A 23,505-nucleotide genomic window follows, 5' to 3' on the forward strand; every position below is an offset into this window, starting at 1 on the left:
TTTTCATCGTTTTATTGCACATTGTCACCACAGTTTTACATTACATGAATAAAGTGTACACAAATGTCGATCCAGCTTGTATTACTGATTGTGGGGCTCGCCGTTTGTTCAAATAATAATAATAGTTTTACATTCACACAAAAAAAGCTCGGTGCAGCACCAAACGCAGCAGGTGAACCCGACCCTCCACCATCGCCAACTCACGAAGCATATGAACTGGACTGTGACGGGCCGACCGAGCACCCCTGACACACAACACAGCGCAACGTAGCAGCGCAAAAGACACCCGACAGCGATAGTAACCCACCAACGACGAATGGCTACCTCCCGAAGATTGAGATTTAAGCAGGCAAAGGCGTCTGAGGAAGGCCGTGGATGCCAGCGCAGCTGCCTCATTCACGGATAACACTTAGGGTGCAAAGGCACCGCGCTCAATATTCACTGCTCTCTCCGGACATTGGAGTCTCTAAGCGCCCTCATGTTGATAATGAGGATGATGATGGCAATGATGATGATGATGACCTGAGCAGAATATCACATGGCACTTTAATAATTACATGGGATTAATATCTTACATTACACAATATATTTTTGGTACAATACCAGCAATCTGCAATTTCAAATTTGGACTTTACGGAGAATTTCAAAGTAAATGTTCGGTTAACGTAGGAGTTAACCGTTGGTAACAGCCCTGTACCATTGCTTCGCTGTTGGCCTTTATAACGGGTTGCATAACCCTCCTTACGTGTGTGCACAATCTTGCTCTCTCTACATACTGCTGTGTATCATAGACATCACCTGCCCACGCTCTGCGCATGCGCAGATTTCCTGTGCGCATAACAGAGCTTGCTGTATTTCCAGTTTCCTTGCCTGCAGTCAGCTTTAAAATTCTGACCCACCCTCCTCATCCCTTTTCTTACTCTTACACTCCACTCCACATATTTTGAAACACACGGATGCAGGCACTCCTCCGTAACTGGCCTCTCGCACACTACTATTAAACTCGCATGGGTCATAAACCGCTTCTGCTCAACGCAGGCCGACCCACCAACTCGCATGGGTCACAAACCGCTCCTGCCCAGCGCAGGCCGACCCACTTGGTCATATACAGCTCCTGCCCTTCGTAGGCCGACCACACGATTCGTTAACGCGCACTCAATTGAGGCCAGCTACTCTGCCCGACATTCCCATTCTTCCAAACTCACTCTTGTGTCCTTTGGTGTGTCGCGTCCTGCATGCGTGTGTGTCTACTCTATACTCTAGCATGGGGAGTAGAATGTTAACCTTAATTTGGCCGTCACAAGAATTCAGCGTATTCTTGCAGTTTTTATGTTTTGTTTCGGCTTGTATTGGACCAATTAAGCATGTTTATAAGTTTGAACTGAATATGTCCATGCGTTATGGAAATATTTATATGTTCCCAAAAGGGAACGTTGGCCGGATCGCGTACCAAAAAGACCCTGGTTTTTATGAAGGGAAGATGCAATATGATATAATGGATTATGTTGCCTTCTAAGTGTTTGTGGAGCAATGCAAACATGAACAAGCAGTAATGGAGAAGAAAAAATATGTAATAGTCGTCAAGGAGTGTCCAACAATGTTTCTTAGTGTTTTCGTCTGATACCGTTCGCGTCTCGTATACACCGTGGTATTCGATCCACGATCGAAATGCAGTCGAACTCCACACTTAGAACAGTAACATATCGTGGTTTGTCTGCACCATTTAAAACGACATTGTGTTCTTCATATTCTGTGTTGTCAAACGCCCTTATATTGCACATCAACAGCAAGACACTGGTGGTTCTGGGCGGGGTCGGCTATAATAAAATAGGACGGCGATCTCGGAATGAAATTGGATGTAGGACGTCGGCTTGGGGCTCGTCGCTGCTTGAAAAATTGGCACTCCCAGATCAGTTGTAAGACTGTGGAGCCAGACAAAAAGAATTACTTCATGAAGTACACTGAATCTCTCAAGATTGTCGGTCTCGGAGCTAATGTGGGCCTTGTTCGTATCGCCGGTATCGCGCGGTACTTACTCGTCAAATAGTGTTTAGAGATGTACAGGGTGTGTATATCTCGCAATTGGCAAGTGGGTGATGCTGTAGTGATCTCGTGGTGATCGTGAAGGGATTTGTCCAGTTCTATTTCAGGACCCCTATCGTAAACACCAGTCTATTTCACCCAACGCGTTGCTCCAGCGGGTTGGCGTTTTTTTGCCGTCGTACTCACTATCAACAGGACAGGCACCAACATCATCATCATCCTCTCCATTCGTCACCTGGTAGTTGTCTAGGTCCATATATCTTGCAAGTTCGATGAAACCCTTATCATCCGTTGAATCATCTGATTACTACTCTAGTTCATCGTCCATGTTCAGATCAACGAGAGTGGTGAGCACACATGCTCTTTCCCTGGGCACAGCAAATTCACTGCATCAGAATCACTGAACCATACCCACCATGCAGTGAACTGAGTTGTGAATGTGCAGTGCTCAGGGAAGGAGCAAGTGTGCTCACCACTTCTTTTCGAGTTGTGAAGCTGCAGAATGCCTTACCCCTATAGCGCTTACGTTCAGATTGCCAGTAATCGGTGGCGCTATGACTAGGTCCTGAAGTGTGTTGGAGTTCTCAACAATGCCCTTAGCTTCCATTGGAATCACTTTTGAGTCCCTTTCCAGAAAGGGCTGTGCTACTGTAAAAATGTCCCTCTGCCATACCTAATTACAGGTAAAGCGATATTTTCTGACAAAAATGCAACCGCGCGGAGGAAAAAATCATCGAAAGTCCAGGAGAACGGCATAAAGCACCCATACTTTGCTGAATATTGTTCAAGTGAATCTTTTCACACAAAAGAAAACCTACTTCAGAAATATATCCCTTTGGAGACTGTTTAGCAATCTTTACTTTGGCAAATGTCAGGCTCGCACAGCATTGCTGTATTCCGCATGCTTGTGAATCACAAATATATGACCAAATTTGGTTACCATGGAGACGGTCCAATCACCATCAAAACATCAAAAAGGCTCCATCAGTTATATATCCACGTTTACGGATGTTACAAACAAGGCATATGCGTTAGATATGCTGGTTCCTGAAATCTGGTGAAAATGAGGTATATCTGGGTCTCGGATCAGGCCAATGTTCCCTTTTGGGAACATCGAAGGAAGACGGCGGGTTTCTATGTGCTATGACCAAATTTTCGGTGAATCTTCAGGCCAGTTGGGTGGCCATAGTAGCAGAGTGCAATTCTTACGTGTGGATTAGCCTGATAAAGACTGTTTTTCACACCAGAATTCTCAATTTCTGAAGTACGGCCGAATACCGAAAATTCACGACATTTCGCGTTATATCCCGATACTTGACAATTTCAAAAGCCTGACAATTATTCCAAGATTCATGATCATCAGCCTTCTTGATATGTATATAAACAGAAAATGCGGAGGAAAAATGAATTTCCCTTGACCAAATCGCATGCGGAAAGATATGTTCCCTTTTGGGAACATTGGCCTGATTAAGGTTAATAGGAAATTTGAGGCCACAAGAGCAGTACGTGGCATGTGGCTTCAAATTTCCTAATACCAGCAATTATCCAATATTTATCTGGCACAATAATATTCTTAATGTAACTCAATTCAATGGTTTCCCGACTACCGTACTGGCAAAATATGTTGCCGCGTAACGCGTAACGCAGGGGGGTGCGGCGTAACGCGCGACCAGGCTAGTGCGACAAATTTTCGTTGAGTTTGTAACGCGCGTCCGGCGGGGTGCGGCGATCTTTTCATTGCAGTTTGCAAAAAATGATGCGGCAATAGCAAAAAAATGATGCGGCAATAGCAAAAAAGTGATGCGGCAATAGCAAAAAAAGGACTGCGGCAATATAGAAACCTGTGTAACGGCTCCTGTGCGACTTTGCATGTAACGCCCTGCGTGCGGCAAACATGTGCCAATGTAACGCTTCATGGCCTCACTGCGGCAACATATATTGCCAGTACGGTATATTGGCATACTCATTGATGATAATATATTCAGTTTTTCTCTGGATTGCCCGTAAAAGAGGCCTTTCTCATGATGATGCCGATTATCATTTTGCCTTTTGCGGTGGGCAATTATTTGCTTCCCTGGATACCGTGGCTCGTATAACAAAAGACGTTTGAATTAATTTGTTGCTCAGTGCCATCAGGCTCGTTAGTGCATTGCACTTGACCTGAGCAGAATAGCACATGTCACTTCAATAAAATATGTGAGATTATTATCTTTCATTAGACAATAATATATTTTTGGTACAATACCAGCAATCATCCAATATTCATCTGGCACAATAATATTCTGAATTTTACTCAATTCAATCGTTTCCCGGCTATATTGACATATTGATTGACGATAATCTATTCAGTTTTCTCTGGATTGCCCGTAAAAGAGGCCCTTCTCATGATGATGATGCTACACACGACTACCAGTTCTTGAAGTCTTTGGCCTCCCTTTTTGTAGAGCGCCATAATGATCTTAAATACCCTGTTGTCATGGGTATGCTGCGTACCCGATTATCATTTTGCCTTTTGCGGTGGGCAGTTACTTTCTTCCGTGGATGCCGTGGCTCGTATAACAAAAGATGTTTGAACTCATTTGTTACTCAGTGCCGTCAGGCTCGTTAGTGCATTGCACTTGACTTGAGCGGAATATCGCATGTCACTTCAATAATTATGTGGGATTAGTATCATTATTCTTACATTAGACAATATATTTTTGGTGCAATATCAGCAATCTTCCAATATTTATCTGGCACAATAATATTCTTAATTTAACTCAATTCAATGGTTACCCGACTATATTGAAATATTCATTGCTGATAATCTATTCAGTTTTCTCTGGATTGCCCGTAAAAGAGGCCCTTCTCATGATGATGATGATGATGGTGATGATGACTTTGTTCCACCCTGCAGCTTCGAATCACACTCTGTATTAGCAAGATTGCCAAAGCCCCATCAGTAGGCATATGCGGATAATGCCGGCAGAAAACTTGGCAGAATTCGCTACTTTCTCTGGTAAGTTTCATGCATGTTTGGTATGTGGATAAAGAAATGGAGCAGAATTCGAGGAATTGCCCGCCATAAGGTTTGTATGGTTCTGCCACTTTCACTGCTTTTCGAGCATTATCCGCTAATGCCTACAAATCAGTGTTCAACTCTACATACCACTACCAGTACATTTTCTATGGGGTACGCTCCGCCGATCGCGAAAACTCACATCACATGTTGTCATGTTCGGACAGTTCCCGTTGTACGCTCTCAGCCCTTTTCAGCTACCAATGGAGTTAAAAACATAGCACTCCCTAACAGAAACCCACTCAGCTTATGCTCGTCATCAGCATAGTCTTGGACAGGTTTTCGGATCAATGGCAGGCTAGCCTTTGTTGACCGTAGAACGGATCGTACTGTGAACACATTATCAGTACCCGGTAAATAGAATGATGTCTTCACTTGTAGGTATATGTACATGTATGGCTGACCAGAATGCACTGTAGACAGCCTGATGGACTGTTCTACTACTGGACCGTCAAGAGCCAGGCGCATTGTAGGTTGACAGCCCAGATCAGTGCATATTGGTCTCAGAAGCTCTAAGCATTTGCTTGTGGTTTTAGATGCTGTCAACTACGTGTCATGTGGTTGCATGCGTGCGTCAATGCCAATGGGGTAGCAACCCATCACATGCTATGAAAGTATAGGATATTGTGAACTCTGCGCCCTAAGAGATATTCGGCTGTATGCTGTATGAGTGTGAAGCAAACTAACTTCTAAAAGTCATGAACTACAGTGCTGCTCAATGAAGTTCAGTCGCGCCACCAAAGTTAGCGTGGTGCACGATCTCGCACCCCGGATTTAACATGGGCCACAGATGCGGAATGCCCGTTACGTACTTGAGTGATGCGACTGGATTTCAATGAGCAAGCCATGCACATGCATAGTACCTGAACACCAGCACAGGCTGTCTGGAGAGCTGCGGCAAACTCCCAAACATGCACACACCTACACATGTATGAGCATGGACTCTCTTACACAACCGGAAAGCTCTACCTGAAGAACTTGATTTACAGATGCTGTTTCTGGTGGCGCAAGCATAGTATAATGTATAGCAGCTTTAAGGGCAAAGGAAAGGCATAGTGCTCTTGTTTCTACAGCAGACAGTGCCATCATCAAGGAAGTCAGAACTTGAGTTTGACTGTCAGCATGATGGCTGGCAATACAGAGTTTGAGCACCTGGCATTGCAGGGCTAAAAAAAGGCCTTTTAGGCAGCTGTGGATAAAAAGAACAAAGCATTACAGGAGTTCTAAATTGGTGAAGGGGCATGTTTTTTTTGCAAGTTTTACTTTAACAATATCGTTGATACTTTATCTGCCGGCTGCGCGGATTTTTTGTATTACTACTGAACGAAAAGAAGCCATAATGGTAAGCAAGGACGAACAGCAAACAACATGCAGCAATATGCAAACTGCGCCTATCATTCCTCTGTGGTGCGTTGTGCAAAGAAAGAAACATAGAAAGGAATGAAAGTTATGCCGTGCTCATTGTTGCATACTCCGGTTCGGGGGTTGTTTCGACCCCAGTTGAAGTCATTTCGTACGCATCGTTCTCTGTCAATTGACTCACAAAAATGGCCGATGGCTTGGCGTTCTCGCTCTCTGTAATGGTGATAGTCTTTGCCTTGCCTCGATATCGCGCCAAATAAATTATTATCAAAGCAGCAGGTATAATCAATCCAGCGAGAAAACCAATGACTCCTGCAACAATATTGGACGATGTTGAAGATGGTGTTGTCTGTTCCGCTGAAGAGAAAACGGATCAGCGACATAACATAAAATGCATAAAACAATCGTATCTGTGATGAACATGCCCTGCTTATGCTCACCTTGTTGTTCCGGCTGAGCATACTGACCAGGTTCTCGAAGAAGATTTCTGGCCAAGCAAAGTTTCCATCAGGGAATGGATATTTGCATCTGACAGCACAACCTTGGATCAGTCTGCTAGTAACTAAACCATGCAATTGGACCCACACCCACCTTCCTCACTGAACCCACACGCACACCCGTTCTTTCCTACCAGACACTCCCTTCCCACTCACCAGCATTCTGGACCACCCCAGCTTACACTCCTATGAGCAAACTGTCGTTCTGTAGTGAATAAGTGTACAGAGCTTTCTATAGTTGCTGAAGAGTGGCAGCCTGACATAATCTGCCTAACTGAAGCATGTCTGAGAATACCAAAGTATGTGTGCAAGTGGATCTCTCCGATTTCGCTCAAAATTTGCAGGTAGGTTCCCTTTGGGGTGTGGATCGAGTGTGCAAAGCCCTTGAAAAAGTTTCTGAAGGGAACCTTGAAATTTGCATACCCCTCAAAAATGGCAGAAATATCACATTATTTTTGGGTCTAGAAACAAGTCACGCCACAGCGTATACGAACAAGCTATGAACAAAACTCCATCAAGCCAACATTGCCTTGCCTTAGAAGAGTTCCTGGAGCAGTACCGCTTAGCCACGCCAGCATCCCAGAAGACGAGGTCCATCACCCCCTGACGCCACAAATGATCGTCTTGAAAATAGCCAATTTACAAGCGCCGGCAAAACAGCCAGCTACGTCCTCAATTGGGCAGAACTATACACCGGCAGATAGTAGAACACCTCTTCTAGCGCTGAGGACATGTCCCCCATCTTCCTTTTGGGGTTTTCTTGAAATAAACTTTTTTGAATTTTTCCACTCGACCATGCTGAAATACGGCCAAAGTCATACCTGCGCAGGAAAGCTCGCCCCTCCGCGACGTCTCCTCAGCAATTTCTACTCCAACACTACTCCCAAGGCTGCAGAACAAAGTGTAGTGTTGACTCTGACAAGGAAAAGCAGCGGTGAGCACTTGTCACTCCAAACGACAAGCTTCTCCTTGCGCCACCAATAATTTTTTGTGCGACTGTTGATGCAAAAGTGACTGAAGGCCTGAGCGCAGTTTTTGAATTTTATTGCAAGATGCACGGTGAAATCGCGTGCTCTGTGACGTAGGATGACGCTTGCTGCATCACGATACGCGGGCATCGATCGCGAATGTGCCTGGAACGCTCCTTGGAACAGACCATGATGGCAGAGGTAAGATGAGCTTCATTTCCTGCTTGAACTGCTGAGAACCCCCACAAACTGTCCTAGGAGTGTTGCAATGGCAGCAAGCCGTTGAAATATGCCCCGTACAGCATGGAGAGTTATTCGTCTTTCACACTTACCCCCTGCAATCCCGAACATAGTCCAACACTAAAAGTCCCTTGTTTTCATGTCGATGCTCGACAAAAGCGGCTAGCTCGGTCCCTTTGTACTTGTGTTGACTGGCATGCCGGCACGCGAGCAGCACTGGCTGCACGCACTTGTCGCGTGAACTGCATGAGAGATTTCTTACGTCATGAAGAATGTGATTTCATCATCATTTCACTGGTCTTCGACCTACATGGTCAGGGAAAGTCCCGGTTCGTAGGCCTACAACACGGTCAGGGTGTTCTTGAGCACAGTATTCACAACAAAAGTGTGATCACTTCCAGACCAACGGGCGTTCAAGGCGAGTAACAAGCGCACTTGACGAAGCTCCGAAGGTGACTCTGAAATCTCGTGAGCCGTGGGCCACGCGACTTGGCATTCTTGCGTCACAAGGCACGTGATTTCACCGTGCATCTTGCAATAAAATTCAAAAACTGCGCTCAGGCCTTCAGTCACTTTTGCATCAACAGTCGCACAAAATATTATTGGTGGCGCAAGGAGAAGCTTGTCGTTTGGAGTGACAAGTGCTCACCGCTGCTTTTCCTTGTCAGAGTCAACACTACACTTTGTTCTGCGGCCTTGGGAGTAGTGTTGGAGAAGAAATTGCTGAGGAGACGTCGCGGAGGGGCGAGCTTTCCTGCGCAGGTATGACTTTGGCCGTATTTCAGCATGGTCGAGTGGAAAAATGCAAAAAAGTTTATTTCAAGAAAACCCCAAAAGGAAGATGGGGGACATGTCCTCAGCGCTAGAAGAGGTGTTCTACTATCTGCCGGTGTATAGTTCTGGCCAATTGAGGACGAAGCTGGCTGTTTTGCCAGCGCTGGCTATTTTCAAGACGATCATTTGTGGCGTCAGGGGGTGATGGACCTCGTCTTCTGGGATGCTGGCGTGGCTAAGCGGTACTGCTCCAGGAACTCTTCTAAGGTGAGGCAATGTTGGCTTGATGGAGTTTTGTTATTAGCTTGTTCGTATACGCTGTGGCGTGACTCGTTTCTAGACCCATAAATAATGTGATATTTCGGCCATTTTTGAGGGGTATGCAAATTTCAAGGTTCCCTTCAGAAACATTTTCAAGGGCTTTGCACAATTGATCCACACCCCAAAGGGAACGTACCTGCACATTTTGAGCGAAATCGGAGAGATCCACTTGCACACATACTTTGGTATTCTCAGACATGCTCTCTTAACCCTTTCACCAATGTAAACGTACATATACGTCATGACCTGTACACCTGCCCCACTGATGACACATCTTTAGGTCCTCAGAGTACGGTGAGTTTGTACCGATGCCAAAGCGTCAGTGGGGCCTGTAGCTGCAGCTCAGTGGACAGAAGGCATTCACCAACACGTGGCCACCGCGGTGGACCGGCCTGCACAACTTGCAGGCCACGAGATTCATAGTTTGAAGTGCGTTTTTCACATATCACAGAAAGAAAGAAAAAAGTTTGCATGAAAGTGAGTATTCGATATGATGCAGCGGCGCTTTTCAGCAAGGCAAGCAGCTGAGTTTGTCAAGTTGTCAGCCTTGATGCTGGGAGCGATGTTGAGCCGTTTGTAGACGATAGTGACTCCGGGGATTATTCTGGTGACAGCGATATCGCGTAAGGGTCATCCTCAGAGGATGACAAATTTGTTGACGTTGACGATGTCACAGCTGACACTGAAGTGGACGCGCGTGACCAGGAGGATATTGAAAGTAACGGCAGTGCCTCCGACAACGATGCTGTTGATTGGCTGCTTCAGAGAAGAGTCACGTCGCATACAATGAAGTTTGATGGGAGTGAAGGTGAGAATTTTTGAAAATTGGAAAAAATTGAAATTGAAGTCTGTTGTACAAATAATCACGTATGCATGTGCAGTGACACCCAGTATGGCAGGTACACAAACTAATTATGCACGTGGTGCCCACAACACTGCCAGAACTATCACAAAGGCTAAACAACAGAAGAAATTTTATTAGTGCAATTAAGAGTATAATCGATGCAGACATGGCCAGACAACAACGAGTTCATGGAATTTTTAAGGATTTTTATGTTATTCAAAATCGATTTTCGTGTTCCGCTCATCAGTGAATAGTATCGGAAATGAGGGTACTGTGTACAAAAAAGTTTGTACTCTTAATTGCACTAATAAAATTGCTTTCTCCACGCCGACTCTTTGAACAGAAGAAATCAAATTTATATTTGTGCTGTTGGAAAGTTTGTGAGGAATCTCTATTTTTTACTGATCATTATACACCAACAGTAGAGGAATGCGGATATTGCTTGCTACATGCGTGTATTCTCTGTATGTGTGCTCGCGCACGCATTCGTACGCTTCATGCATGTACATGCCTGGCACACCATAATGCTTAAGGGCATGGAAGAAGGAAGGGAATATCTACAACCTACCTTAGTTCACTGGAAATGCTGGCATAAAAGTGTACTTACCATACAACGCCACCACACTCGACTACGTCCAGCTGTACTTCACAGACGAGTTCTGGACACTGCTGGTGACGGAGACCAACCGGTTTGCAGAACAGTATATTACAGTAAAAAAGGTGACGCATTGGCGCGACACAGCATCGCGGGGTGTTGGAAGGATGTGGACGCCGCAGACATGAAAGTCTTCATGGGCCTGTATTTTATGACAGGTCTTGTGTGGAAACCGGAGCTGGACCACTACTGGTCAACCGACCCCTACACCTGCACACCTGGTTTCGGCAAGGCAATGCCACCTGACCGATGGCTGGCGATATTGCAGTTCCTGCACTTTGCCGACAACTCAAATGCAGACCAATCTGACAAGTTGACCAAGATCCAGCCACTGATCACACTGCTGAACCGCCGTTTCCAGCAAGTGTACATGCCCATGGCGCGCATTAGCATTGATGAGGAGCTTGTGGCCTGGAAGGGGCGCCACAGCTTCCATCAATATATTCCGTCCAAGCGAGCTCGGTTCGGAATCAAAATCGTTGCCTTGTGTGAGGACTCCGGCTACCTGTATAATTTCATTATCTATGTCGGCAAAGGCAATGCCTCATTTGATGCTGATGTGGTCCGCCAAGTCGGTGTATCCGGAGCTGTCGTCGCCAAACTGATGAAACCTCTCGCTGGCAAGGGATACCAGTTGTTCGTTGACAACTGGTATAGTGGAGTGGCTTTGGCACGATACCTGGCTGACAACGGCACCGCAGTTTGTGGTACAGTGCGGAAGAACCGCTTGGGGTTGCCCAAGCGCACTGCAAGCAAGGGTGGGTTGAAGAAGGGAGAGTTCGTCAGCCGCAGCTCTGATGGCCTTCTATATGTCAAGCTGCGCGACATGAAGGAATTCTGCTTTTTGTCATCCATGCACGCCGCAAATGTCATCGCCATCAGGAAACGTGACCGCCAGGGCAGGATGGTGAGAAAGTTGACCCTTGTGCAGGATTACAACAAGTTCATGGGTGGCGTTGACAGGAACGACGAGATGCTCTCCTTTTACACGTCAGCACGGAACAGTCTTACAAATGGTACAAGAAGTGGGCTGGACACGTGATGGAAGAGTGCCTTCTGAATGCCTACCTAAGTCAGAAGAAGAATGGCGGCACCCTATCCCACTACGACTTCATCCGTGTTGTGTGCTCCATGCTTATCGACGCCGGGAAAGTTAAGCTCCGGGAGATCCGTGTCGCCGATGAACCACTGCCCACAACTGCTGCAGCTCATCAGCAGCCACAGTGTCAGCCACACCTCTGCCTCACTGAACGCCATCAGCCGACAATTCTCCCCGCTACACCGAAGGAGGAGAGCCCACAAAAGCGCTGCGTTGTATACTCGGCAAGAGGTGTCCGGTGGGAGTCTCGATACGTCTGCGAGGAGTGCCCCATTGCCCCAGGATTGTGTGCTGCACCTTGCTTCAAGGTGTGCCACACACAGCTTGATTATGGCCAGATTTTTCAAGTCCTGTTTGGGAAATGCAAGGATCTGCCAGTATTGTTGATTTTATAGGAAAATTCGCAAAAATCGCCTACTTTCAACTGTATTTATTCCCGTAGCTATGCAGAAGACGTTACTTCAGTAACGTCTGGCGCTAGCCAGGGTCCACACAGCTTTAATTTGTTATTAAATTTTGTGTTTTTGTTTGTTTGTTTGTGTCACGCCTGGCACTATCCCGTATCTGTCCCGTACCGTACCGTACCATCAAACACAGCTGGCCACATACAGCTGGCCGCAATATTCAAGTAGGGCTTTCAAACGCAAGATCATAACGTGAAGCAACTTGGAAGAATGGGTATGAATGCGAAGTGTATGGGGGAATGCATGTAGGGCGATAGTGCGGGTTCGAATCCCAGGATATGCCTGAAAAAATAGGAGAATTGAAAAATGTATAACATCCCTATGCTCAAGTCTGTGGAAAGCAATTGTTTCGCTCTGTTAGAGCTCATCAGCACAGCTCAGAGGACCGAAGCGCAGCTCTTCGCAATGAAATACGTTTCCGTAAAGCAAAGCATCCCTATGCTTTTTTTGCCGGCATCAAGGCGGTAGACGGTGTCGTATTACCCTCGATCGTACATGTCCCGTACCTATCCCGTACCGTACCGTACCATCAAAGACGGCTGGCCACAATGCATATTCAAATAGGGCTTTGAAATGCAAGATCATAACGTGGAGCAACTTGGAAGAATTAGTATGAATGCGAAGTGTATCGGGGGATGCATGCAGGGCGCACGATAGTGCGGGTTCGAATCCCAGGTTATGTCTTTAAATAAAGGATTTTTTTAAAGAATTTATAACATCCCTATGCTTTTTTTGTCTAGGTCATCAAGGCAAAAAAGCATAGCGTAGGGCCCTGAGCTTCCAAGTTCTCTCGTTTAATAGATTCACTGTACATATGTACATACCCACAACCTACAACAAATTTTGGACGAGAATAAGCATTTTGAAAAATCTCCATTTTTGGCACTCTGGGAGAGGATTTTATGGTCAGGGCTGAAAGGATTAATCATGATTACGCATTATGAGACCTTCCGGAGGGACAGGCCCCCTGCAGAGAATAAGTCCAGGACAAGTGCAAGAGGTTACGGTGGTGTCGCTATCCTTGTTCAACAGAATAAGTAAAAGTCTGTTGCCGTGCGTCCCGATCTAGCTCGTGATGGGTGCGAAGCCGTTTGGGTTCAACTCCAGCCGTATCCGGCTGCAGCTGAGCCGATCCTCCTCCGCTGCAGTTATCGTCCACCTTATGCTAAGACTACAGATATAGCAAGGTACTGCCAGACTCTCGAAGACGCACTCATTACTCTTCCTCTTTCATCTTCTCACGTTATCTTGACGGGTGATTTTAACAGCAAGCACACTTCATGGTGCTCAACAGATTCCACCAACACTGCCGGTGCTGAATTGTATCGCACGCACAGTTCATTTGGTCTTCACTAACTCGTCAACACATGTACATACATGTCACCCTCTGGGGTCCAACCCTGCTTGGATTTGGTGTTGATTGACCGTGCCAATCTCTCATCTTGCGTCGAAACTGAGTGCCCTCTGGGCGCCTCACACCATGCCATTGTGTACTGCCAGTTCGACATCCCACTGCCTCAGTCTCCCCGCGAGACAAAGTCTCAAGCTCAGGAGCCTAACCCTATGTCTTTCGATCTCCGACACGTTGCACCTGCGTGGGAGGCGGTCAATGCAGACTTAGACTAAGTACCTTGGAACTCATTAATATCCTCAGACATGGACAGTGCACTTAGTAACCTGCACAGTGTCCTGCAGACTGTGCTGTCCAAGTATGTTCCCCTTCATAGCTCCCGCAAACCAAATCGTACCCCCTCAACCCCAGGGTCTACACGCAAATATCATGCATGGGTTTCAAGTTGAAGTGTGTCCTATTCAGCCTCTCCAAGAAATTCCCTACGGACTACAACCTATCAGCATATAAAGCATAGCGGAACAAGGTGAGGCATCTTTCCCGCTGGTACCACCGCCAGTACATTCGTTCAATCAAAAAAACACTTCCCTCAGGCAGCACTACGCTTCACCAGTTTGTCCGCAGCCAATGATCGCACAAACTAAAACCTGGCATCCCTGACATTGCAAGCCCTGATGGGCTGCTGGTGTCTGACAGCTTCCAAAAACCAACCATCCTCAACAAGCAGTTTACCTCTGTCATGGTGCCTGATGACCCACGTTTAGTAATACCCCCTCTCCAGTATGACACTCGTCTTACTCGCCAATTCACCCGCGTTCATACCACGACAGCAGATGTTCGTAAAGCAATCTCAAACCTGAAATCTGGGAAAGCGCCAGGGCTAGATGGTATCACAAACAATACGATAAAGAAGCTAGCTCCTGCGATTTCTTTTCCACTTAGCCGCCTATTTAACCTCTCCTTCAACACAGGCAAGTTCCCTGCCGACTGTAAACTGGCTAAAATTGTGCCTATTTACAAGTGCAAAGGGAACAAATCCCAAGTTAGTAACTACCTCCCATTTTCCCTCCTGTCCTGTATTTCCAAACTTTGCAAACGGCTCTTCTTCAATCAATTATATAATCATATTTCTCCTGCTCTGGATCCCGCGCAATCTGGGTTTCGTCGTGGTGACTCGACCGCTCTACAGCTCACCAAGCTGGTCCAAAACATTGCCGACCATCGTCATATGGGGCGGAAAGTTGCCATGTGCTTTTTCGACCTCGAGAAAGCTTTCGACACCGTGTGGCACTGTGCATTACTTGCTAAACTTTCCAAAGGTTTCGGCGTGTGTGGCGCAGCGCTGGAGTGGATTACAGACTACCTATCCGGCAGAACGCAAGTTGTCTTTGTAGGTGGACTTCCCTCAGATGCATCACCTGTTCTGTCCGGAGTGCCCAAGGGATCCATCCTAGGGCCTCTCCCTTTCCTAGATGTACTGTAAAAGCCGTTATTCTAACGACGCGCATATATAGCGATTTCCCAAAATTGACTAGCTTACGTGTACCAAAGGTAACGATTCCCACTCATTCTCAACGCTCAATAGGACAGTATATGTATCGATTTCTGCGTAACGATTTCTATTCTAACGACAGATGTCTCCTTGTTAACTCGTTAGAGTTAGCACTTCGTTATATATATATGGCTTTTAATGATCTTCCCAGTCATTTTGAAGGTGTGTCCTTATTCGCTGACTACTGCACTGCTCCGGTTCAATGAGTGTCTAGACAGACTGCGAGACAGTCTCCAGAGCGGTATCAACGAAGCTTGTGAGATGGTCGGGACCGAGCCTCCGGTATCAAGAGGAAGTCCCTGTACACCATCACTAGGTCTCCAACTGTTAAATTTTCGGGTGCTCGGCCTCGGTCAGCATAAATTGTCTGACGAGCCTGAGCCACCAGCAGTCCAGCACAGCATCTCTTGCGACAGCTAGAGCTTCATTACGTGCCTCCAGCCAGTCACCAGCATTCTCTCCCCCTCATTTTCCCCTCATTTTTCCCATCTCCCAAACAGTTGCAAGATTCTATTCTACCGATGCTATATTCTGCCTTTATTATGAGTACGCTGACATAGCATGGTGTGGTCTTAGTGTAGCTGCTGTTTCCAAGCTTGAAATTCACCATAGAAAATATTAACGGCTACTAGTATTTGGAAAATTCCTCAAACAATAAGAGGACAGAGAAATTGTTTTAAATCCGATTTTCACGCACTAAGCAATCATCAGAAAACAGTAATGAGAAATCTGGATCAGTATTGGTTTATAATTATACCCACAAAGCAAAGTGTAAATGGCTGCATAATTATCATAATCCCTCATGCATAACAGTAAGCGTATTGTACTCTCCTCTCCACTTGCCGATCAACGCCAAGCACACCTGTGTGCACTCGTTCAGAAATTTTATCTTAAGCAAACTCCCAGGCACTTCAAGAAATGTGATTAGTTCCAGTGAGAGAGAAATACAAGACACCAGGTATCATTACCTTCCCCTCGATTGTCCCTAATGATCAAATCACCTATCTTTATGGCCTACACATTTTGGCTCAAACTTTCTTATAATATTCACTGTTCACAGTCTCTCTCAGCTTTTAAGGATGCATTTCAGCTAAAATAGTACTGTATTGTGCTCCCTGCTGTTGACACATGGTGTCACCTCCCTTCCTTTTCTCCGTGGTTGGAATCACCCCCATTTTTTATATTGGCTATGTATGATTATGTGCCATGAAGTGGAGACGATAAATAAATAAATAACTTAGAACTTTCCAAGCAGGAAGGCTGTTGGACTGCGCATCCAAGATGTGCTAGAGCCGTTAGCCAGTTAGTTGTAGAACGTCAGTACCGTCGGTCAGTGTCGTGCAATGTTATCGCATGAGCTGATTGCTTAGTAGCTGATGATGTTAGTGGACAGTATAGCGTAACTTGGTTCCTTTCTCTTTTGTATAAAACAAACATAATCTCGACTTACATGTACAGGGGAGAGCACAGGCTGGAGCTGGTTCAGACCAATGTCCACCTTTCAAGCAAAACGTTGTTGTTGGATCCATTGTTGTGTAGCCAGCAGAACAGGAGTACTTTCTCCCTGTTCCTAGGTCCAGACTACCATTGTCTATCAGCCCGTTGGCGGGGGCAAGTAATTCAGGGCACGCCATTGTGCTGTCTGCAAGTTAAGGAATAGTTGGCAGAAAAGTGGCTTTAAAACTTCTCAATGTATGCGATGACATTGCACGACACTGACCCGGCCTTCCTTATGTTATTTCTGAACCTTCCTAATTGGAAGGCTGTTGGAGTGCGCATCCAAGATATGCTAGAGATTTTAGCCAGTTACTTGGTCCGAGTGAGCGATATTGTCGCTTATCTTTCAGCTTTCGGCTTCAGCTTACGACGAGACCAGTAGGATATTTGACAAAGCGGTCTAACTACAATTCGAACCAGCAAAGCAGCACACCACCCAACTTGGGTGGGTCATAAATATCTGCTGCTGTGCTGCTTCGAATTGTAGTTAGACCGCTTTGTCAAATATCCTACTGGTCTCGTCATAGTCCAGTAACAATCGACATTCTTTGTTCCGTTGGGACTGTAGCTTGTGCTCATTTTCGTTGCGCTTGCCTTCCCCTCTTTGGTCTTTCCATAACCTTGAACCTTCCAAGTTGAAAGGCTGTCGGTTATCGCTACGGAGATGTGTTGAAGCTAGGTGGCAGGACGTCGAATGTCTCAGTACTCTGTCAGTTTTGTGCCTAGTTGTTGCACTTTCTGACTGTATATGGCATCTGGTTACAGTGATGGAGAGTTACTCTCAACTTGTATCTATTCCTTTCTACACGTATTATTGGCTCAACATCCGAGTTTCAAATTGCACACCTGATGAGCCGTCACGGGCCATACGGCGAAACGTACGTCGTGTGAAACAACTTGTTTAGTAGTCAACTAGTCCATCACAACTAGTCCATCACTGTATATAGTATCTGGTTACAGTGATGGAGAGTTACTCTCAACTCGTATCTATATTTCCTTTTCCTTTCTACGCTTTTTATTTGCTCAACATCCGAGTTTCAAATAATATTATGCATGTCTATAAAATCAACCACGTGTTCCTGACTCCATGAAATTGTCTTTCTATTCTTTGACTCCATGAAATCATTGTCTTTCTATTTCTGACTCCAAATGATTGATAGATGAGAAGGTTGGAATTTATGGCAGATAATAGAAGTTTAACGATGATATTCACAAAGTGAGTATATCAATGGCAGAAAGAGCTTTTCGGAAGGGACCAGGGACACATATCACTCTAAAATCAGAGGGGAGACCGTTTCAGAGAATGCTTCCCCGAAACATCATGGTCGATCGTCCCACAGGCCCACGAAGATGGCCCGAGGATGGTCATCATTTTGGTCAGATAATCCGTTCTGAACATTATCATGGTAGCTCTACCCTTGTCTGGACGGGATATAACAACATCTGGGTTCTTACGAAGTTGCTTAATGGCCTAAAGGGGCAGCGCGGCGGTAAGTCCCGGAAAAATCGAATTTCTAAATTCATATCGAATGCTACATCAGTTGAAAGAGTTTGAACAGCTACAAAAGCTCTGAAAAGTTGTCTCGATCTGACCAGCAGTTCAAGAGTTATGGCCGAGAATGTTGCCTTGCAAGGAAGGAATAATTTTTTTGTTGCACGCTTTTATTTTTTGGCAGTACTGTATTTGAATGTGAGCAGACCGTGCGAAACTTGTCCAGATACATAGCCAGCAATCGCATGTAATCTCGTACATTGAAAATCAACATAATTTTGCGAATCGACCTTTTTTTCAGGATCACTTTTCAACGAGGACGAAGCAAAGTCGGCCGAACGAAGCCTAGAGGAAGAAAATCACCCTCTCCACTTCACCATCACGATACTGACATAGATACGAGATGAAACAACTAAAAAATTCACAAGAAAACTGTACGACCATCATCGCGCTGACTTTGGTCTGACTTTGGTCTGAGAATTTCTATCACGATCAAAAATGTACGAGGAGCACTCAAAAATCAGCCACAGACGTACCTTTATCGCTCTCTACTCCTTTTTCAAGGCACAAAAGTCGACTCTCCACTTTCAAACCAGGAACCAGACAGACCAGTGGTCCTTTTCAGCTGCTCCACGAGCGCAGGAAATGTTCACCAAGGGGCGCAGAGCAGCATCCATTCCAGAAAAATAGCTAAAATACGAGTGAGACTGCATGCCTGAGTACATGAGTACATGTATGAGTACATGCAGAAAATAGTCAATTTCAGCGTTTCTGCTCCAAACAGCAACTAGCTTCGACTAGAAACAAAGATTACACCAAAGGATCAAACAACAACCATTTTCTGCAGTTTTTTTGCAGATGGCTTCCTTGTGCTTGGCCCAGCACGCCAAAAATCACACCTCGGAGGAGTACAAAAATTACAACTCTCAGATGTCCTTGATTGCTGGCCATGATCACGTTTTTTAGCCATGTATTGGGCTGAACATCGGCGGGCTTGCAGCAGGACTTTTGCCAGCACGCTCGTGACGTTGCAGATATGTGGCTTGATTATTGTAGTTGACGATGATTTAGTGACTTCGGCAAGTTTGAGTCGTGTCAAGAAGTCAGGTAGGATTCGGTACTAGGCAATAGTGGAACGTGAGTGGCAGTCCTTGCCGAATTTTGAGGGGGTCCTGGATTTGGTGTGCAGCGCTGTGGAAATGGCTTGCTATGGAGGTCCCAGCACTAGATGTTGTATGAAAGGTAAGACGTCGTAGCGCGTGCTAAACCTAAAATAATTCAAAAATTGACTTGGGTCTGTGGGATCCCGGGAGTCTGGGAGAGAACGCCCACTCGTGCCGTTGTGACAGATTCCAGGGCCACGTTGAGGGGCCCTATCCCACCACCCATGGCTGCTACTGGGCTTTAATGGCAAGAATATGTGAAAAATTGTAAATGCATTAAATTTTGTTTGGCTCCTGGGTGGCTTCCACACCGTGGCACTATGCCGGAATTTGGAGTTTTCCGGGCTGGTAAGCCTGCCAGTGAGACGCAAGAACTTTTAAGTCACGTCCAGGGGGCCAGCATAGTGGCAGGAGTGTGTGGTGAAAATTTCACTCAAATCCATTGAGAGACACCACAGTTACGGTCAATTGAATGCAATATAAAATTTATGGGTAGGCTGCTACCCTAAGGTTTTCGCGAGTGAGTGAAAAGGAACAAGCTTCTGGAGGTGATTCCGCGAACCTATACGCCTCCGCAGCTAATGATGCACGGCATGAAGCTGCTGACATGTCTGATTTGGCGGGAATGGAGGATAGCTGTTGTTGAAAAAGCTCAAACTCAGCCAAGATGTCTAAAAGGTTAAACCGAGGAAGTATACCGAAGTCCACACCACCACAGAGAACTTTCTCCTCAATCTGAGTGAGGGTGACCCCGGTGAGATTGATGATAGTGTTAAAATTCTTGCTGGCGGCACCAAATCGATCCATCCGCAATGTGGAAATTAGGTAAGAGTGTTTGTTGGTTAGTTTAGTGCGTTGTTTACGGTCACATTCAGACAGTTGCCAAGAGAATCCAATGAAATCAAAGATACTGAGAGACAAGCGAAGTTTGCAGTTTGCAGATGTAAACTTACACCGTGCACTCTGCAGATTGTATTTGGCTTTCTCTAAATCGCCCTTCAACAGTACTTTCTCAATGGAGATGGAATCATGTAGCTTCAACTTCTATACACGTTTTTGGAGGTACATCGGAGCAACGGAAAACTGAAGGCATTGCCTGAGTAGGCGCACGTGGAATATGGCAGTGTTAAGGCATCCTCGGCGTGCAATGACATCATTCAAGTACTCCAACTGTGCAGCAGGAAGCCGCTGCATGACATAGATAAAACACCGTCGAGGCGACAAAAACCATAGGATAGCAAGGCTTGTCATGGATTGCATTTAGGCCAATAGACAGGCCATCAGCATGTGGGCAAGGCCACCTACTTCACTGGGGCGAAGTAAGACCAGCGCAACACAGGCATGAGTGGTCACAGGCACCACTCGTCAACACTAACAAAACAACATGTGAGCCGCGGCCAGCAAAAAAGGTACTATAGAAAATTACGGAAATTGTTCAGAATGGGTGTTTGAAGTTCGGAATTGAAAAAAATCTTTTTGAGTTGAGGTGATTTTGTACTTTTAACGAGTTGTCTCCTTGATGAAGATCGCTTCGAGATTATTTTGTTTTCATCTTGACAAGCTATCAAGTGGCGCAACTTCATCTTTCAACAAGTGTGAGTGCATGGAAGACGCGTACTGAAAGTAGAGAATCCACAGACTGTCATGGCATGCACGAGTAGAAGACGAAGCCTAGAAATTTGCGGGGCGAGCGTTGACGACCTCGCTGTGCTACGGGAACATGACGAAAGTTTTTACGGCCTAAACAGCAGTGATACGATTGCCGAATCGTCTGGCTCAGACGACTCAGATTCGGACACACCTGCAAAAAAGCGGACCTATTTACCGCTGGAGTCACAGAGCAGCGATGACGAGTATTTCAGCGATGCAGAGGATACCACTAGCGATGGAACGAGTGCAGCAAGTGGAGCGGCAGCGGCGATGATACGCGACGCACTGGACATCGGTTGCAAATGCAAAGTGAATCATTGGACCAAGCTACCTCCGGACCAGCTCCAGGAACTGGTATGTAACTTGAGAGCAATGAAGAGGAGTGAGCTGAAGTGGTACATGCTGGGCGAACTTGCAGCGATAATAGAGAGGTTCCGCACTACGTTAAGTTGAGCAACTTTACGTTAGTGGGCGGGGTAAACCCGTGAATTCGCGAATTTGCACTCCACTTACGGAAAGTTGTCTACGTAGAGTACGTAGATAGGGCTCTGATAACGTAGCTGGTCCGTAAGTGGATTGGGGTACAAATTTATGACTCTCTCCCCAGGTCGATCTGGTTGTACACTGCCGCGTTCGGAGTTGCCAAGGGCAGCTACGTGATTTGAAAACTCCGTATGGCGGAACACAGATGCGCATGCAGTTTACGTAAGACTTTCCGTAGATCGACTACGTTTTTTACTAACATAATTACGTTATGCGGAACCTCTCTAATGAAAATATCTAGCCCCAGCGCTGGAGCTGCAACTGCAAGTTTTCGCAAATTTTCGTTCACATATGCAATGCTTGGTGTTGTCGTCTGCCGTGAAGTGTTCCAAGATGCACATGGATTGTGGCATACTCTACTACGTAAATTACAAGAAGACGCTGAACATCTACTTACAACGCCACAGAGCAGCAAGAGTAAGGGCAAACCCCCGCCCAACATCTTACCTACTGCAGTGGCTGACAATGTTGTGCATTTTATCAAAAACTATGCATCACGTTATGGAATGCCACAACCAGCAGCACCCAGGGGACGCGCAGCAAAGGCGCCCACATATCTTCCTGCTAGTTGTACAAAGAAAGAAATTCAGTGTCTATACTGTGACTCTGAAGGTGCGCATCCTATTAGTCTGACCACGTTCAAACGGCTTTGGAAAGCTAACAGTAATACTCCATATATTATTATATGCATCATGAAGCAGAGGTCTGATGTTTGCGCACGCTGTGAGTGTGAGCGGCTGCGTGCACGGGAATCTCCTGGTGTCGTTTGCATGAAGAAGCACTGTCAAGCAGATGAGGTTGAGATAAGGCACATGTGCTCGTCCACCAACTCTGCTGCTGTCGCTGCAAGCCGCCTGCCGACAACCTTGCCATCAGGTGGTATCAGTGATACAAGGCTGCTGTACCTGAACAAGGAGATCAAGCAATACCTGGGCCAAGACTCAGAAGCACTCTGGAGCAATGCCACAGGCCAAGAAGAGGCCGAGGGCATGGCAGAGGACTTATAACTAACTATAATGCAGAAGTAAACTGACAGCTATTGCCAATGTGGACACCCTTGTACATATAGTGGTATTTAACCACCCCCAGCACCTTAGAATACGTTCAAACTATCAGGAATGATAATTCACATATGAAGAAGTGTTTTTAAAAAACCGTTTTCCAAAAATTCACCCTATAGTACCATTTTTGCTGGCTGCGGCTCATGTAGTAATTTGTAAGAGAACAGATTACCATGCAACCTACAATTGACTCGACAAGATATGTGCCTACTAACAAGAACATGATTGTACAGCCGATGCAAAAGATTACTGAGCAAGGCGCGCCCAGCAACCTATGTAACCTACAATTTACTAGACAGGATTAGTGGCTATTGAGCAAGCACATGCAGTGCTGATGCAAATAATTACCGAGCAAGGCGCGCTCAGTAACCTAAGATGCATCCGTGGGCAAAAAATGTAAGGAAAAAATTGGAGGCGTATCCATTTTCAAAAGAAAAGGTGACAGCACCGATGCAATTCACACAGTCAAGTAAGCCAATTTGGTAACCGAAAGTTTTTGTTCCCTTTTCATCATGGGTAAGTACAGGGAATAATGGAAAAATTGAAAAATTAGTCGTTCCTTTACCTTCACCCTGTGTTTGACCTGTTTTGATGAATATAATTTTTTCCGCACGTAAAGCTCTCGATCTATGTTCTCGATCTATGCTTTTGCTGTAGCCCTATAAATTGCTGTATTTTGACATTATTATAATAATTATTGTTTCTGTGGGTGGTGTGCTGCTGAGGTCGTAGGTTGCCTTGTATGACAACGTGATCAAAGGTACCCAAAGGAGGCAAGCTTGTGATGGTGATGTTACTTAAGAGAGCATGTCTGAGAATAACAAAGTATGTGTGCAAGTGGATCTCTCCGATTTCGCTCAAAATTTGCAGG

At 45.7% G+C, this 23,505-nt stretch overlaps 1 protein-coding gene across 3 annotated transcripts in view; it reads right to left on the bottom strand.

The window, feature by feature from the left end:
• Positions 1-6,065: 6,065 nt before the first annotated feature.
• Positions 6,066-23,505, bottom strand: part of LOC135819830 (sushi, von Willebrand factor type A, EGF and pentraxin domain-containing protein 1-like) — a 109,399-nt gene continuing 91,959 nt past the window's right edge. For all 3 annotated transcript variants that reach the window (XM_065333111.1, XM_065333110.1, XM_065333112.1), the window contains 2 exons: positions 16,679-16,870; positions 6,066-6,820 (listed from right to left, as the gene is read on the bottom strand). In XM_065333111.1, coding sequence (XP_065189183.1) covers positions 6,549-6,820; positions 16,679-16,870 — 464 coding nt within the window. In that variant the 3' untranslated portion in view covers positions 6,066-6,548. The remainder of the gene's footprint in view (positions 6,821-16,678; positions 16,871-23,505) is intronic.

This window comes from Sycon ciliatum, chromosome 6 (genome assembly GCF_964019385.1).
Source record: "Sycon ciliatum chromosome 6, ocSycCili1.1, whole genome shotgun sequence".
NCBI lineage: Eukaryota > Metazoa > Porifera > Calcarea > Leucosolenida > Sycettidae > Sycon > Sycon ciliatum.